General features: G+C 39.7%; 1 protein-coding gene across 1 annotated transcript in view; it reads left to right on the top strand.

Annotated features, from left to right (window-relative positions):
* Positions 1 to 17323, top strand: part of SYNE2 (spectrin repeat containing nuclear envelope protein 2) — a 176040-nt gene that overhangs the window by 35829 nt on the left and 122888 nt on the right. The window contains 18 exon segments of the mRNA XM_030950368.1: positions 1863 to 1975; positions 2676 to 2832; positions 4432 to 4522; positions 4683 to 4870; positions 5035 to 5199; positions 6415 to 6588; positions 8763 to 8921; positions 9173 to 9346; positions 10277 to 10402; positions 10561 to 10716; positions 11374 to 11585; positions 11831 to 11906; positions 12512 to 12630; positions 13222 to 13345; positions 14201 to 14361; positions 14805 to 14955; positions 16130 to 16552; positions 16554 to 16729. Coding sequence (XP_030806228.1) covers positions 1863 to 1975; positions 2676 to 2832; positions 4432 to 4522; positions 4683 to 4870; positions 5035 to 5199; positions 6415 to 6588; positions 8763 to 8921; positions 9173 to 9346; positions 10277 to 10402; positions 10561 to 10716; positions 11374 to 11585; positions 11831 to 11906; positions 12512 to 12630; positions 13222 to 13345; positions 14201 to 14361; positions 14805 to 14955; positions 16130 to 16552; positions 16554 to 16729 — 2945 coding nt within the window.

The raw sequence follows: 17323 nt of genomic DNA, 5'->3' as shown, positions 1-17323 counted from the left end.
AATTCTGCTTCAGTTTGACCTGGCAAAGCACTTGTTATGGAATTGCTGTTTGACATTTTGGGAAGTGGTGTGCATGTGTTTGTCTTCTGAAGATGAAAAGCTCTTCTGAACATACCTTTGAAGGATTATGAGTTTAATTAAATAACTGCATGGGTCTATAAGGCAGGTTTCAGACTTCACTGGGGGGAGATTAAATTTGAGTACTGCCTCAATGAGTAAATTATGCTATTCTTTTTTATGTGGTTCCTGCAACTTGTTTGTTTGTTAAGTAATAACACAGGATAATTGCATCTTTATCTTTAAATCTATGCTTAATGCATACCTATTCAGAAAAGCACTTGAGCTTAAGGTTGCATTCCAGGGAGTTCAAGAAGTTTGTGTGTTTAAAAGTTAAATAGTTCAAGAAGTTTGTGTGTTTAAAGTTAAATATTTGCTGAATCACTCTGTAGTTCCATTCAAGGCAAGGATATTTTGATACCTTTGTCCCATGCAAGTTATTTATTCTGATCTTCACATATTTGCATAGATAATAGTTTAAACATCCTTTTGAATTTGAAAGTTGTGAAAGAGTATATATGTTGATGCCTGGATGGTGATCATAATGCCATACTTGGGTTTTTTATAAACAAATTTGCTGGTTTTGTGACATTGTCCTTAAAATGAATTTGAAAGAACTGGCAGTGGAGGTTCTTGAAGTGGCTTAATAACACCACTCTGTTCTACTGTTTCTAGTCAGGTCCTGATAGGAGAGATGGCTTTTTAACTGGTAAGAGCTTTGCCAGTCTTTAGCCATTTGATTAAAGATTTTTGTTGTGCAACCTAAATACTTAAAGCATTTTTAAGAATAAGATAGAGATTGATGTCATTTCTTAAGGCGTTTATTTTTTTCCCATTAGATGTAGAGATAAAATAATGCCATTCCTTCAGAAGAAGAAACACATTAATGCTTGATTTCTACCAAATCCTCTTTTCTTGATGGGAAGACACCCTGCTGAAAATTTTTTCCCCTTTTAGTATGTTGTGTGTAGGGATCATATTGGCAAGGTGGTACCTTATAATGCAAACTTTACTTAAGGTCTAGGAAATTATCCACCAATGCTCATAACTGTCTGACTGATACAGTGTTAAGATTACAAAATCCTGTGTTAAAAATCTATGCACTGTTTTGTGGTTGAGGGCTGTTTCAGGATTAAGCCATTTCTATTAACATGCTTTGTGGCAGATTTTATAACATAGAAATAAACTTATAGCTTTTTTATATGCCACTGAGAAATAGGCTTCTCTTCTGTGCAATGCATTTTATGTTTTATTTTCAGGTAGGGAATTTGGTGCTGAGACACATGCCTGTAAAATACTCCCCAATCATGGGACACTGGCCATTGAATGGTTAATTTGATACCCTGTCTGCTTGGTGTTAGACACAGATTTATTGAGCAGTCAAATGAACTATGGAGCAGGTGACATAACAGATTTATTCAACAGGTTTTGCTGTCACTCTTTGCTAAGGGATAGCAAAGAATAACTTAATACCCTGAAGCTGTTAGAATGATTTTTGTTTTCTCCTAAAGATGATAGTGAAAGTGCAGAAGAATCTGATAATGGGAATAGTGTATGGTCTGTGGTCCTTATATTTAAGTAGATGCACAGTGATAAGAGAAATCAGGTAGTATTGCACTAAATATGCACTTCAGAAGGTGTTTAGGTAAATATTTTCATTGCACTTTAATGAGTAAAGACACTGGGAGATTGTCTTGTGCTGACTAGTTCCTAATAGCTCCTTCCCTAACAGCAGGTGAGCTGGAGATTCCCCGATGAAATACTCTAGATCAAAATGATGGCTTACTGTGTCTTGTTCTCCCCAGGGCTTGATGGATTGTTTTGATTCTCACTTGGACACCCTTCAGTCATTTAAGAATGAAGATGAGAAGAATATGCCACTAGTCTTGCCTGAAAAATTAGAGGAAATGAAAAGAAGGTTGTGATGCTCAAATTCCCTCTACTTCATGTTGTATTCTAGCTCTGCTGTTGACTGGCTCTGCTGTTCTGAACAAAGCACATAATTTATCCATGCCTTGCAAAAAAAAGCATTTTTGACCTAAACACAGGCTGACTGTCAAGTGGAGCAGGCAGGGATCTCTCATTGATCCAATGAATGTTTAATTGTGTGTACAGAGTAGAGCTCATTAACAGGACCTTTTCAGATGCCCTTTGCTGGTGGGGATATAAAACAACCACTAGGGATAGGAAACTTGAATATTTTCAACGTAAAAATTTCCCTGGTGGCAGGGATTCTCTAAACTTCTATTTCCACCATTAAAAATCACTGTAATCTATAGTTTGTACTACCCCAAATATCTGTTGGAGGATATTTAAAAAAATGACCAGTGAATCTGTATCCATAACCTGACATGCTTTGACATGCAGGTGGCAGATGTCCCTTTTTGGGCATTTAAGGTTTTTCATACATTGAGTAGACAACATTTACTGCTCAACTGTTGCTGCTTAAAAAAAAATGAACTGTTGCTATCTTATCTGTTAATTCCTGTCATAACAACAACAACAACAAAGTTTACATATATGTAATTTTGATTTTTTCAGGATAAAATCCTGATCCATTAATGCCTTTTGTATCCAATGGTTTTGAATAAACTTTTGGAACTATTTTCTGTTTGCAGATTTAGCAACATTCGTTCTACAAACCCCAGCACTTTTCTTGAATACCACTATGGACTGTGCTCAGCCATTGCCAATGAGGTGAAGTTAAAGCTAAATATCTGGGATGTGAAATATGGGGCAAAAGAGTCTGTGGAATCACTGCTGGAAAATTGGAATGTAAGTTTCAGATATATGTATCACACCCTGATGGTAATTCTTCCCCAGCTCTTTTTGATTCAATCTTATGTCATCAGAAGATATTGTAGCTGGTAGAAGCATGGTGGACTGGTGAAATCTCAGATTTATTCAAAGAAGGACAGGTAGACCTCCCTAGAAGCTTTCCTTGCCCCCAAAATCTTCCATTTGGCTATGAATGAGATTTCTTTCTTCAGTTTGGAGAAGTAACGCAAACCATGACTGTGATTTTCTCTCTGCCTGTTTTTATTCTTTATTGTGAAGATTTCTTTCTTTCTAGATTATTTGTAGAGCCAGCTGCAGCAGCCCTTCCCTATCTCCAATCCACAGAACCGTCTCTGGGGTAGTTCAGTTGTTGCTTTCTTCAAAACCAGCCATTATTCACACTGCTGCCTCTTCCTTTTCCCAGCTTCTTTACCTCCTTATGCTTTGTGGTGAATATGAATTGTCTTGTTCTATTACACTTTATGCTTAGCTCAGTTTGTGGACTCAAGTCATGAAACTGATGTAGGGTTTTAGGAGGGGATGGATTGCCCAACCCCAAATACTGACAAAGGAAACTGCATCAAGAGTAGAGGCAGAGGTGAAAATGCTGATGCCTCCAGTTTTTCCTCATCTCGAGTTAATGGGATTCCTTGTGAATTCTATCTTAGTGGACTTTCTCAGAGGATTCTCAGGCTGGCAAATCCACAGTTAAATTAGTGTGAATTTCACCAGCCTCAGTACTGTGGAAGGAGGCAACAATAGGTTGTATAAAACAGCAATTTCCTGAGCAGTGTCAGTCTCACCCCGTGGTGAGATGGTCATGCAGAGTTAATCTTTGCCGAGTTTGTTGGTTCAGTTGGTTTCATAAATACTTATTATCATGTTGTTTCTACAGTTGTGGCTCATGGTCTTGCTCAAGCTGATAGAATGCAGAACTTTGCCAGGGAGTTTAGGGCTTGTTTAGGGTTTAGGGCCCAGGCTTGTCACAGTCACAAGGGACGTTGTTTTGTACCCTGCTGGGTAGGACATTCGTAGGAGTGGGGAGTGCTGGAATGAGATCAGCTCAGAGGGGGGCTGAGGATCAACCCTCACTCCCTGTGCACACACAAGTGTCCTCCTCTGCTCCCATTTCTTCCTCTTTCACCTTCTCCACCCCCAGTTTGTTTTGATCTGTCAGAAATGAGGCACCTCAATGTTTCTGTGCATGCAGGGAAGCCCACCTTCTGCCTTCATCACATTTTGGCTTACGTGACTAAATTCTACCTGACTTGTTCTAGATGCCATTTCTCAGTATTGCCCTGGGGCTGTAACTTTTTGAAGCAAGCAGTCCTGACTCATGCAGGGCTGTGGCTCAGGCAGTGGCATTCAGGTATTCATAGTTCTATTTACTTTACTCTCTGTACAAGCAGAGTCAAAGAACAATTTTGTTTCAGACTAAAGGGTACAGCTGAGTTGCTGGGTGGGCTTTGCTCAGTTTACATTTAAACTGTAGGTTGTAGGCTCATATTGCAAAAAAAAAAGTCCCAAGCTGTATTTCTTACCTAGTTTTTGTGTCATTCAGTGTTACCCATATCAATTACTTTTCATTTTGAGCAGAATTTCATTGAAGAAAAGAAGCTTGAAACACAACTAGACACTGCTACTCACATTTGTGAAGACTTGAAAAACATAAGTGGTCCTGACCTGGGTAAGCTCATGCACATTAGTTGGTGTGTAGATCTCTATATTGAAGTAAAATGCTGCCACCAGTTTTAATTCCATCTACTGTTCCATGTAAGCAGTGTTTCTGTATAATTAAACCTCTCTGTTCCCAAATGTATAACAATAATTCCTATTCCACATCCTAGCTGGAGATCCTCAAGAAATCAGCAAACTTTTGAAGACAGTGGAGTCAAAGATTTCTACATGTAAAGAGTACATTTCCAATGTAAACACCACCCTACAGAAAGTCCTGTCCTCCTGGAGTAATTACACAGAAAACATCCACTTACTAAAGACATGGCTGGAAGAAAACAGAAATGAGGATCCAAAAGAGGTACATAGTTGGATTTCTCTTTGTTTGACAGAGATACTTCAAAGCCTCCTGGAAGAAAAACATTAAATCTCACAGTGGCTGCTGTTGTTGTTTTTCTGCTTTTCATTGTGGAAATAAATGTTTGACAGGGTTCTGCTTAAAATTATTTCAATGCCTCTGTCTAGATCCCTGCTGAGGTACTGGCAAAGAGGAATTCGATTCATGGCTCCTTAAATGAAGCTGGAAACCATCTCATTGAAGTCAGCAAAGAGCAAGTTGGATCAAATATTGCCAAAGAGCTGAAGAAACTGAACAGGAGATGGGCAAAGTTCATCAAGAGGACACACTTTGTGAGTTACAAGTCACTATTACTCTTTGCCATGCAGCCTTCAAAGTCATCTTTCCTAGATTTACCAGCTTGCTAATCAGAGATTGATCAATCTTTCAGTCAACTCAAGGTTGCCAGTTTTAAAGCTTGAGGAACAGAGTACACAGCAGCATCCCATTCGAAATTTTTGTGGCTCAGTAAAATTCTCATTATAACAGGATGGAAAACGTTCAATTTTTAAATTGAAATCTCAAAACCGCTTACAAAAGGAAATCTTATTGCAGAATGAAGCTCTTAATTCAGTGCTCGGGGTGGAAATAATCAATTTAGCCTGTGTTAAATTTTACAGACTCTGTCTTAGCTACTAGAAAGTAATTATTGCTGCATAGATATTTCTAAGGTTGTGCAACTTTTCACCAGCTCACTTGACAGGTTTTTAGGCTGCTGTAAATCCCTATACAACCTGCCTAATGTTATACATATTACAGTCCCTAGAGTGCTTTCGCAAGAATGACATTTTCACTCTGCCTGGGAATATTAGAACTCTTAATTTTCTGAGTTGAGCCTTTCATTGACATTTATTAAAGGTACTGCTGTGACAGTAAACGGTGGCAAAAAATTACTGCTACATTTTTGTAGGAGATGAGCTTAGTGAGAATGCAATAAAATCAAAGGAAGCAATCAAAGGGCGAGGGAAATCCAGAGTTTGCTAGAAAAACCTTTAATAAGAGATGCTTCAAGGAAATATATTGAGGAATCAGATAAGTGAGGTGCAAGAAGCCTGAGTTATTTTTGTGGCATTGCTTTGGACATTATGGCTATCATATATATTTTATTTATTTTTTAATATAAAATGCAAGACCAAATGCTTGAGCTCTGGCCTGTGACTGCCAGTGTGTTAATGTCAGCACACTTCCTGATCTTGATTTGACCAACACCAGCTGCTGCTCTTGGACAATTCCCTGCTGTGGGCTGGGGGATGCTGCAGCCCATTCTCCATAGTAGTGTGGCTACTTATAAGGGAGGGGACAAGGGGACAGACTGTGCTGTCCCACCTGCCCTCAGGGCTGAGGAACTGAGCTTCTCTTGGTTTATTTATCAATATGTTTGGCATTTATTTCTTCTTTGATCCCTGTTGAGTGCTAAAGCTGGGAAGTGACCCAAATGGTGACTGTGTTGGAGGAGGGCAGTGGGGAGATGATGGGAATGAACATCTTAGCTTTCTCTTTGTTGCCAGATTAGAGAGGAGAGCACAAATGCTGCTGAAGAGACCACAGAGCTTCCAAAGAGCCTGGAGAAAATTGAAGAGCTCCTTGGAGGGGTGGACAGCTGGGCAGCAGAGATGGGACATCTCCTTAGCAAGATCAGTCACAAGGAGCCTGTGGAACCTGAGCTGGAGGAACATTTGCAGGTGAAAATGCTGCTTGAAGTACTTGTTCCTCAGATTCACATCTTGCAGGGTAAAATGAGGCATCATCAGTGAAGCAGAACTTAATGTGGATTTTGTGCTGTAATACTTGTAAAAAGTCAAGACAGTGCTTGTGCCTTGTTGTTATTTCTCAGGATCACTCCCAGATGAGCTGTGAGTGAGCCTTCCACCATCAGTGTGTCCAGCTGACCAGCAGGTGCCAATGAAATGCTGTTGGTGCCACTGATCAGCACCTTGTTCTTGAGTGATATTAATTACTCCTGTCCAGCAGAGCACTTGGAGCAGACCAGAGCTCTGCAAGTTGCCAATTTGAGTAGTTTCCCTGGTCATACAAGGCTTTTGTCATCTACTCTCCAATGCAGGGAGGAGGTTTGGGACACCTTGGCTGTATTCAGGGCTTACCCATCAAAAATTGGGATACTCAGAAGTCTTTTCAGCAGCATGTGGGGTTATTTGGGAATCTCATCTTATAGGTGCTTTTAGAAATATCCTCAAAGAGCGCAAATTAACTTCTAACAATAAATTTCACTAGTCAGTACGCTTTCCCATGTCTCTCTGCCTGAGATTACCCCCAGCTCCCAGCAGATGGCAGGTGAAAATCTCTGTATATAACTCAGCAGCTTCAATACAAAGTCTGATTTATTTTCTTCACCTGCTAGTGAAGGTGAGACAGAATAAAGATGCCAAGCTTTGCACTGAAGAAATTGAAGCAGTGTCTTATGTTGCCTTTCCTACTTCTGCAACAGGGCTTGTATAACCTAATGGCGTGAAGGTGGCAGTTACACAAAGGAGGTTTCATTGAAACTCCTTTGTGTAAGTGCTGTAAATAAACAGTAATACTCTTTATTTCATTTAACCTACATACAGTAACTATGCACTAGAATCTGTGTTAGTTTTCTCTTGCTTTGTGCCTTCTTGCAGAGTGCTTAGCTGTTGCATTTGGGTAATGCCTTACAAAAGAAAAGCCTTGTAAAACTATAGTTTAAGCCCTACTACTCCAGCTAAGCTAGCAACTAGCTTCTAAGTTCCCATGTGAAAAAGTCATGAAAATGAGAATCAGTTAACACAACAATCTATTCTTGTAAGAGAACTGTTCACACCTACAAAAACAAAGAGTCTGTCCCATGAGAATCTGTGAAGAAAATATATAAACTAACCAAAAATAGAGAAGTTTATTAAGCATACACCCTAGCCATTTAACAACCAAGAACTGAATATCAGTGTATTGTTAACCAGTTAGCTTGAACACAGTGCCTTCTGATATTCCTCTGAAAATATGAACCATGTAACAAAAATTCAGCTTTTCTGCAGGAAGAATCAAAAGCCCTGTCTCTTTTTACTGCAACATTTACCTGAGAGATTTGGAAGTGTGAGAGACGAAAAGGATCTGTTGATCTTTTTGTAATCATGGGCATATGTTTATAAAATAAGCCTCATTTGGCAGTGTGACTCTAGTTTGTTAAAAAAACCATGAAATAACAAAGGACACCCTGAAATACAGCCTCCAAACATGTGGCTGGCATTGTACCTCCATGTCTGGGATCACTCGTTACCTGCAGTACAATAGGTCAAGATCCAGAATAAAGCTCTGATTATGATTAGGAGAATGCTAATTGACAACTTCAGACAGGAGAAATGTGTTGAATATTCATAGATAGAAACAGCTCTAATAAGGACTTTTCATGATAAATATTCAAACATGGCACACTACTCCTGCATGCAGAGTGCCCAGCTGCTTTCCTGCCTTGCAGTGCTGAATACTACAAGGAAATCTGAGCCTTGGTGTGTGCTCACTTTGGATGACTTCATGATCAGATGCTGCATATCCAAATGTGTGGTTTCATTTGGGAAGCTGCTTGGATGAGAGAGCACGTTTTAAATACACATCTCATTGGCTCTGTGGCAAAGACACAGGAGGTGTTGCACTGGCAGAAAGAAATTGCATCAGCAAACAGAATCCCCTGTGGATGGCAGCAAATTTCTTTCTCAAAACAGAGATTTTACAGTGCAGTACACTGACCGTCACTGGAATGTGAGGCTTTCCTTTAGCAAGGATCAGCCATCCATGATCAAAGCTGGCTTTTTCACTCAGTTTGTTTAAATAAAAAGACAAATAAACACTTGTAAAGGCTTCTAATGCTTTTTGTTCAAATCAGAGTTTGGCTGCAAGAGGATCCTCGTGCCAAGACCAAGTTGTGGCAGCAGAAGAGATACTGCAATCCCTGAGGCAGAATGTTTCAAGTCAGGTGTTTCAGCAGCATTCTCACACCACTGGGCTGGAGGCACGAATTAAGGAAGCCAGAGACAAAGTAGAGGTACTCATTTATAAACACACAGATATCTCTAATTTTACCATTGCAGAGCATGGAAAACTCTTTGTCAGTCGTGTGAAATAGAAAAGGTTCTGTGCTATTGGAATCAGTCTCCCAGACTCTTGTCAGGGCAAAATCTAGAACATTTCCAAGATCAGTATCTCAACTTGAAAAACTTGAGTGATGTTGTGAAGCAATAACTTTGTGTAATTACTGACACTCAGGTGTGTTCTGAAAAGTCTCTTTCTTCCAAGGCTGTCATGGGTGATCTGAACAACGTCCTGTCCAAATCTGAGAAGAAGCCCTCAGAGAAGGAGGCTTTGCTCAATTTTGAAGAATCCCAGAAAGAACTTGAGGCCTCCATTTCAAAGGCTATGCAACTTGTCAGTCAAAAATTAAGTCCTGAAGAATGTATTTCAAGATATGAGGTGGGTTTGTGTTCTGAAACAGCTGAATTTGTGTACTTCTGAGAGCTATGTGGTCTCTAAAAGTCTGAAGTAAGACAAATACTGACCTTTTTGTTTTTTTGCTATTTGCTGTTAATGCTTTGCTCAGTTTTCTGATTTAGCGCTTTATTAACTTGGCAGACAACTTGAATGAAGAAACACAAATCCTTTTGGCAGGTTATTCAGTGCCCTGTCCTAAATTACTCCATCACTCCATCAGAACTCATAATTTTCACAGCTACAGCCTTTTTTTTTTGGCCTGATCAATAATTAAGCTTCCCATCAAGAATGACATGCCTGAATTCTTGGGCAGGTTATTATAAATACTGAATCTCCTCTTTTTCCCAGAGGGTAGTTGGTAAATCAAATGTCCTATCTCAAAATGTGGATCTCTCTTAAATGGGTTTTGGAGATGGAAGTGCTCAAAATCTCTGTTGCCTGGTCTGGCAGAGAGGGCTGGGTGACCATGTGGCAGGAGGGGCACAGAGCTCATTCCAGGCCATCCTGGAGGTGCCATGGTGCTGATGGAGACCTTTCACCCTTTCACTGCCCACATCCATGGGACACAGCCTCAGGTATTCCCTAGGGAAGAGGCAGAGTTCAGCAACCTTCATCTTTTGTTTGTGGTACCAAATTTTCCCCTAAATGTTGTTACAAGAACAGCGCCTGCTTTTCTCCATAAAGCATCCACTGATTCTGCAAGCTTTTGCAGATAAAGAGGGATGGAGAATGCCCTTGTACCCACCCACAGCAGAACCACACACCCCATATGTGTGATATATACAGTGATTTATTCACATGTCTTACATGCTACCACTGTCATTTTGTTAGTTAAATAAGTTACATCCAGTTCTGTTTGGTTTTCATTATGATGTCTGGGTTTTGTTTTGGTTTTTGTTTTTTTTTTTATAGGAAGCTTTTAATGCTCTGGACAATAAAGTTCTTGACAAATTTTTGAAAGCAGCTGAACTGCTGAAAAATATTTCATCTGACCATGAGAAGCTGATGGAGGAAGATGATGTTCGTAGGAGATGGGAGGTGAGGTAATACAGGAATGAGAATCCACTGTCTGGTCTCGTTAGGCCTGGCATCTTTGAAAGCAAATTTTTTCTTGTCACAGTGTGTTCTGGTGTTTTTACTTGTTGTGTAGCACTGTCCCACCATCTTATGGGAACAATGTGCTTTGTATTTTGCAGGCAGTTCGTCAGGAAATTGTATCCTATGTCCAGCTCATCGTAGAAAGGGAAAAAAAGAAATTTAATGCAACTTTTAAAAAAATCAATAAGCAGTTAGGCAAAGAGAAGAAACTCCTAAGCATGGATAAAACCAAAGGGCTCATCAAGGAGCATGAGGTACCTGACACATTTCCTTTTCTGTCTCTATTTGTGAATGCTTTGCTGTCCTTCTTCCTCCTTTTTGGGTTCATTATCTGTGGAGCAGGGCCGTTGTGCTCCGTGTTAAGTAAACACAGAGCAAAGAGGCCACCAAAATGATTTCTTTACCTTTTTTTACTGCAGCTATTAGTGTTCTTGCAAACATTTAGAATTAACCCCTTGTTAAGTAGGTGGTATCCTTTTTCCATTTTTTCTCCCACATTTTTGGTTTTGGTGTATCTTGAATTTACTCTAGGAAGTATAATAATTGACAAGGAATATTTAAAAAATATTCTACTTTTTCTGTAGTCAGTAGGACACTTCTATCTGATGTCAAGTTGAAGAAGACTTGGGACCAAAATTAAAAATTATAGAACATAATGAATTTCTAAATCAAGCAGGAGTCAGTGTAGTCGTGTAAATATAGTAGGGAACATGTTGCCAGAAATCCTAATTTACTCTCTGGCTCTATTTTAGAAAGAACCAAGAAAAAATAAGTGTGTGTGCCTTGGTTTGACAGCTTAGACTTTTAAGAGCACTCAACCAAGATAATGGAAGTATTAAAAAATGTATGAGAATAATTTCTTATACTTGTGTTTTAACATGGGCTTATTATATTGTTTTTTCTCTGTTTAGGCCTTTTTTTCACATGAAGGCAGCATGAAGGAGCTTAACAAGTCTTTGGAAGACCTTAAAACATTGGCAAGACTCTCAGAAGAAACTGTCCCAGGGATACAGACACTCACTGCAGACTGTGAAAAAAGGCTGGAAAAGGTTCAGCAAATGGTGGCAGACACTTACACAGCACTGCTGGCTCGTGTTGGAAAAGGACAGCCCCCTCAGAAAGGGTGTGTGGCTGAGTTATGGGGTGTTGTAGCTTTATAGAACTCATTTTTACACATAAATTTTGGGATACTGCAATGTGTTTTGGTAGTACATTACTGTGGCCAGCTGTGCATTTAAACACTTAAAGTATTAAGTTGCATAAACTGGCAAGTACAATGTTTGATTATCCTTCAACACAGCTGCACTGTTTTAAACCTTGAGCTAAGATATTTTTTTCCCCATTGTATTTAATATTTTGTTCTTGTAGGAACTCCATTATGGCTTCTGAGAATGGAGAAGAGTCTGGTGCTTCTCAAGAAATTGACAGCCTTATGGTACAGGAGGTAAGAAGTCCAGACTTGCTGATGGAAAACAGTGCTCTGTCAAAGGGAGGTCATTGCCAGGAGGAAAAAGTATTTATTTCTCTTACTGTTTTTATTGTGATAAGACCTTGGGCCTCTGGTCAGAAATCCAAACCCCACTGTGCTTGTGAATGTAGACTAAGTAAATAATGAAAATTAACATGCAAGCAGCAGCACTCGGCATTCTGAGAAGATGTGAGCCTCCAGCCTGGAATTATATTTTGCAGAAAAGTCATTTTCAGGTGGAAAGGCTATCTGGGAAGCTGTGTTCAAGTGAAAATTCCCCGTAGTGTCCCAGTAATATGAACAATTTTCAGAGGACAGAGAGAGCCCTAGTGAAGAGTTGGAGGCATTTGTCTGTATCTGTGAAAAGAATGAATGAGCTGGCTACAAGTATTCCAAAATTTGCTCTTTGGGCTCGTGATTGAGTTCAAACACATCTTGAATTCATGAATGGCCTCTCTCATCTCCTCTGGGACACATCAAGCCATCCCTTCCTTCAGGAGCTCACAGATGATTGTTAGGCTTTGCTGTGTATTACACAGCATATTGTGGAGGTCACTGTCACCCTTTCTGTTTTTACTCAGACCTCAAGCCCTGCTGCAGATGCAGTTTTGGAACCAGATGTGAAGCACCACAATGGAGAAAGCTGTGCTGACGAGTTTGAGGAAGATGATGATTTGGCCCTACCAGCTTTGTTAGAGAGGTAATTTTTAAAGGAGAAAATGCATGGTTGTTAAGGTATGATGCTGTGCTAGACAAATTAGCTCACAAATTCATTGAAGGTACCAAACATTAGGTGCACTTTTGCTCTGCAGAACCCTGTTCTTTTTTCTGCTACAGTTTACTTAATATCTGTAATTTATAGGGAAGCACTACAGTAACTAAATGCTTCAAGCATTAGGATTTTGTAGCAAGAACATTTTTAGCTATGAATGTTCTACTCATTTTCTTGGGCTAGGAAAGTCTGCGTCTGCCTTACTAATAACTTCAAATACTGTAAAATAAAGAAATGTGTCAAGTTTTTTAGAGAACTGACGCTTTTACTTTTGTAAAACTGAATTTAGACAATGCAGGCTGGCATTTAGATTTGAAGATTAGCCATATGAGCAATCTGTTTAATATGTTGCTCAGTTATGCATTATTCATTCATTTTGGGCTTAAATAAAATATGTACTTGCAATAGACTGAGCTTATTTTTTTATGGCACTCTGTTGATCAGTGAGTCCCATACCCTGAGATGTTCCATTTAATTAAAACTAATATTCTCTCTAAAAGTGTTTGCATCTTTCCTTAGCTTTAATACACAGAGAAGTAACCTGGAGGAACTTCTACGTCACAGCAGAGATAAAGTAACATCTGACTTTACTGATGAAATAAAAGACACTTCATCCCTTAAGTTTAAGCTGTTTGAACTAGAGGCAAGTATTCATCTTTTAAAAATATACCTGGTGCCTAAATTGTTATTTTCTCATGTAGAGCACTCACTTCTCTGTTACATATATGATATACTGTCAAGAAAAAAGCAGCATCCTTGCGACCATATGTGTTGGAAGAAGGGAAATCAAGGATTTAAGATTCAACAGAACTGCATTGCTGCCTAGCACTGGAGTTTTGCAGGTGTTGTTGAAAGACAAGAAGAAATTGGTGGCTCTGGGTTTGTTGTCTGCAGGCTGAAATAGGTGTAATGGGGAAAAAAACTGCAGAAAGGAGCTTTTTGTTTGTCAGCAGAGATGGCCAGGGCTGCAGGAGTCATCAGAGTTGGACCACCAAGTGGTGTTTGTGCAGAATGGAGCTCTTCCAGGACACATAAAACTTGGTTACGTTTGTGAGATCCTTAAGGTGACAGCAAAAGGCACAGAGTTGATGTTGAAAAGTTTATTACTGCAATTTTTCATGGCCTTTCTTGAAAGGACTACAAAGCTTTATCAAAAATCTCAGAAGCTGGTTCAGTTCTACATTTGTTTTTCTTTGGAACATAGCTAGGTGGAGATATTTTCATTCTTGTAGTAAGAATGCCTGGCCCGTTATTTATTGACCCTTTTATAAAATGTAGCCAAGGCATATATCTGACATGGAAATTGTCACTGTAAAATGTTACTGGAAATTTGCATGCAGCTAAAAGCTGGGTCTTGAAGGAGAAAAAAGGCAGTAGATACTCTTACTTTCAGATTATGTTTTCACTGTTTTTGTAGAGACTCTTGTGACTAGTTTTATGAAATGTCCACTGAGAAATACAGGATCATATTAATGCATTAGAACTGCTTGTCTTCTAGGCAATGATAGACATGGAATTCACGTCTGGTTGGAAAGAATTGGAAAAGATCTCATCTGCCTTAGAAAGTCTTGTGTCTGAAGTGCAGCAGGCTGCTCTCTCTGAGGCAAGAAACAAGCTACAAAGCGAGTGGAAAGAACTTCAGGGTATTATAAGTATCAGGTATAAAATAACACTTTATGGTATTAGCTAAGGAATTATAACTAATTGTGTATGTTGTGAAGGGAATAATGTGTGTTGCAGAAAATAGCTGCACATTTTTAACCTTTTCTTCATTGCAAAAAATTAAGCTGTTCTTAATTTTTTTTATTCATATACACATGGAAGATAGCGTGAGTCGCCCCAAGAAGATCAGAGACAGATCTTTGTGACATAACTGTGCAATATTCCCATTTATTGCTGTTATTTCCTTTCATCTTTTGGTTAAATTCACTGTGATTGACATTGCTTTTCTCATTAATCAGAGAAAAACTCATCTGACCTTGGGAGGGGGAGGATTAGATCTGTTAGACAGTTACATTATTTTTGTGGCTTTTTGTGCTTAAAAATATTGAGTGTCTTTTCTTGCTTGCTTTCCCAGTTCATGTTTTGTTAATTTCTTGCAGAGCAAATTCTTTAAGGGCTGCTGTGGAAATTGTTTTGGAAATAGAAGATCAATCCATCTCTGTCTGTCGATTAGTAGATGAATGGCTGAAGAACAAGTACATCCACCAGTTTAGTCTGATGGACTGGGACCTTCCTGAGAGTGAACTGAAGGTAAGGGAAGATGCAGAGACCACACCCTAGCAAGGATAGGTTTTAATATCTAGGAAGCAGAGAACTTCATGGGATTTTCACTCAGGAGGTTAGGGCTGCTGACAAGACTTCCCAAACCTTCTAAAATCTGTAATGGCATTTTAGTCCTTGTGTTTTAAACACTGTTGGTCCTGTAGAGCAAGCCAGGGACCCTCAGTCGGTTCTGCTGTGAAAGCCATTGTTGTGAACATTTTATTGTAGGTTAGGATCTTTTTTTGATGCAGATTTGTGGTGTTCCCACTTGGCCTTATATCATTTTGTGGAGTCATGCACATAATGCACTGTTAATTTATGAGCTCAGCCAAGCTACCTTGTGTCACATCTGCTGCAGTATCTGAGCACAGCTCAGGATGGCTTTGGAAGCTCAGTGTGGGTGCAGTAATTGTTCACCTGCTATCAATATCTGATGCCCAGGCCCTGGTCCACTGGGCAGGGTGAATTCTGTTTAATTCTTGGCTTGCCCTCTGGGCTGAGCACACTGACAGCTACACAGAACCGAAAGTTTGCACTTGTCTGCCCTTGGCTCTCCAGTGAAGTAGGGTTTAGGTCTCTCAAGCTGTAGGGCAGACAGCATGTGTGCTCTGTCTGACCAGTTTTGGCTGCAAGGGCCCAGAATTTTTGCCCAGCTCTCTGCACATCTGGGCTTTCACAGCCCTGACCTGTTGCTCTTTGAGGGCTGCAACCAGAGAGCCTGCAGGCTGCACCAGGAGATTTTTAAATGCATGGAAGTCTGCTCCAAAAGTATAGCATAAAGAACTGAAAGATGGCAGAGTAATAAATATCTCTGTGGCTGCCTGTGCTCTGGCTGATGTCCTGCTGTGAGAGCCTGCTGCTTTCAGTCCCAGGACTATCATCATCTTTCTCTCCTTCTTGTCTCATTGCAGGAAGGAGTCTTGAGCTTTCTGTAGTGCTGATCAAATTTCCTGTGTGTGGAATACCATTTTATTTGATTATTTTGTTGGTTTTTTTCCTTCCCTCCACTGACATCCAGAATAGGTTTTCTATCTTACCCATCCTGTTTAGCATACTTTGTTACTGCTATTATAATTTGTTTTTCAGTCCTAGGTTCAGCTCGAATGCAGGATAAATGTTTTCTTTCACTTGCTAACATTTTTGGTCATGCTCTAAATTTCAGATGCTGCAGAGATGCATATTAGAACAGATTGAAGAGTGCAAACAGTTGGAACACCTGGACAGTTCAGCAGGGAATGAAGTTAATCCATTAGACCTGCAAGCTGCCAGAAAAGTTATAATTAACTGTCAAAAGCAGCTTGAAGAAATGCGCCATAAAATGCAGAACCGTGAGGGTGTCCTTAAAGATCTGGAAACTTTTATGGCCTCCCTGAGGAAGATCCAGACTTCCATCACATCTCTCCCAGCTCCCCCAGATCAACCTGAAATGCAGGGAAAAGCTTTGAGGGAGGCTGCACAGGAAGTTTCTCATCTGGCAGAAGAGGCCAGATGTCTGGATGAGCGCCTGAAGAGTGTTAATATCTGTCTGGAAGATGCTGGTCATGGGAGAAAGACTTGGTGTGAAAAACTTGTTCGAGGTTTATCCAAAAAAGCTAAATGCCATCTATGATCCCTCAAGAGAACAGGTGCCTACAGAAGAAAAAGACTTACACAAGACTTTTTCGAGAAAAAACAGTGAACTCCTTAAAACCATTCAGGATCTACAGGGCAGAATCAATAAAATAGGCTTGAAGGATCCAACAATTCCAGCTATTCAGAAAAGGTGAATTATTTTTTAAAGCTCTTTTAATTTCATATTTTCAGTGGAGTCAGCCTGGGTCCCCTCTGCTGGAGAGCACTGGAATTTGAAGTATCTGTAGAACATTGACAGTAGCTGTGAGTTTGTTTTATTTGGTCCATTACAGCCTAAAAAAGAAAGCCTTGTCCATTTTTTTTCCTTTCAAACTCATATCTATCTATCTATCTATCTATCTATCTATCTATCGATCTATCTATCTGTCTATCTATGTGTTTGAAGCAGCATTGAGGAAGAAAAAATAGGAGATGGGTTATTGTGATCTTAGTTTTCAGTAAGAAAACTGTCAGACAGGGAGATGGGTCCCCTTGCTGGGCACTGATGCATCTGATCTGAAACTCTGCAGTGTAAGATGGACAGACTGCACTTGCCTTTTAATACAAATTAATTTCACTGTGTTCATACAGACCCAGCTGCCCTTTAGAATTTGGATTGTTTTCTCACAGTGTTGAGGTCAGCATAACTCATCTGAGGGCCTGTGTCAGATTACATGAATTGAAGACCAAATTAGACTTTTTGTGATGTCATTTAACACAGTATGTGGAGCTCAGGATGAATTTC

The sequence above is a fragment of the Camarhynchus parvulus genome, chromosome 5 (genome assembly GCF_901933205.1).
Source record: "Camarhynchus parvulus chromosome 5, STF_HiC, whole genome shotgun sequence".
Classification (NCBI taxonomy): domain Eukaryota; kingdom Metazoa; phylum Chordata; class Aves; order Passeriformes; family Thraupidae; genus Camarhynchus; species Camarhynchus parvulus.
The sequence above is the reverse complement of the archived record's forward strand: the minus strand, read 5'-3'. Positions and strand labels throughout refer to the sequence as shown.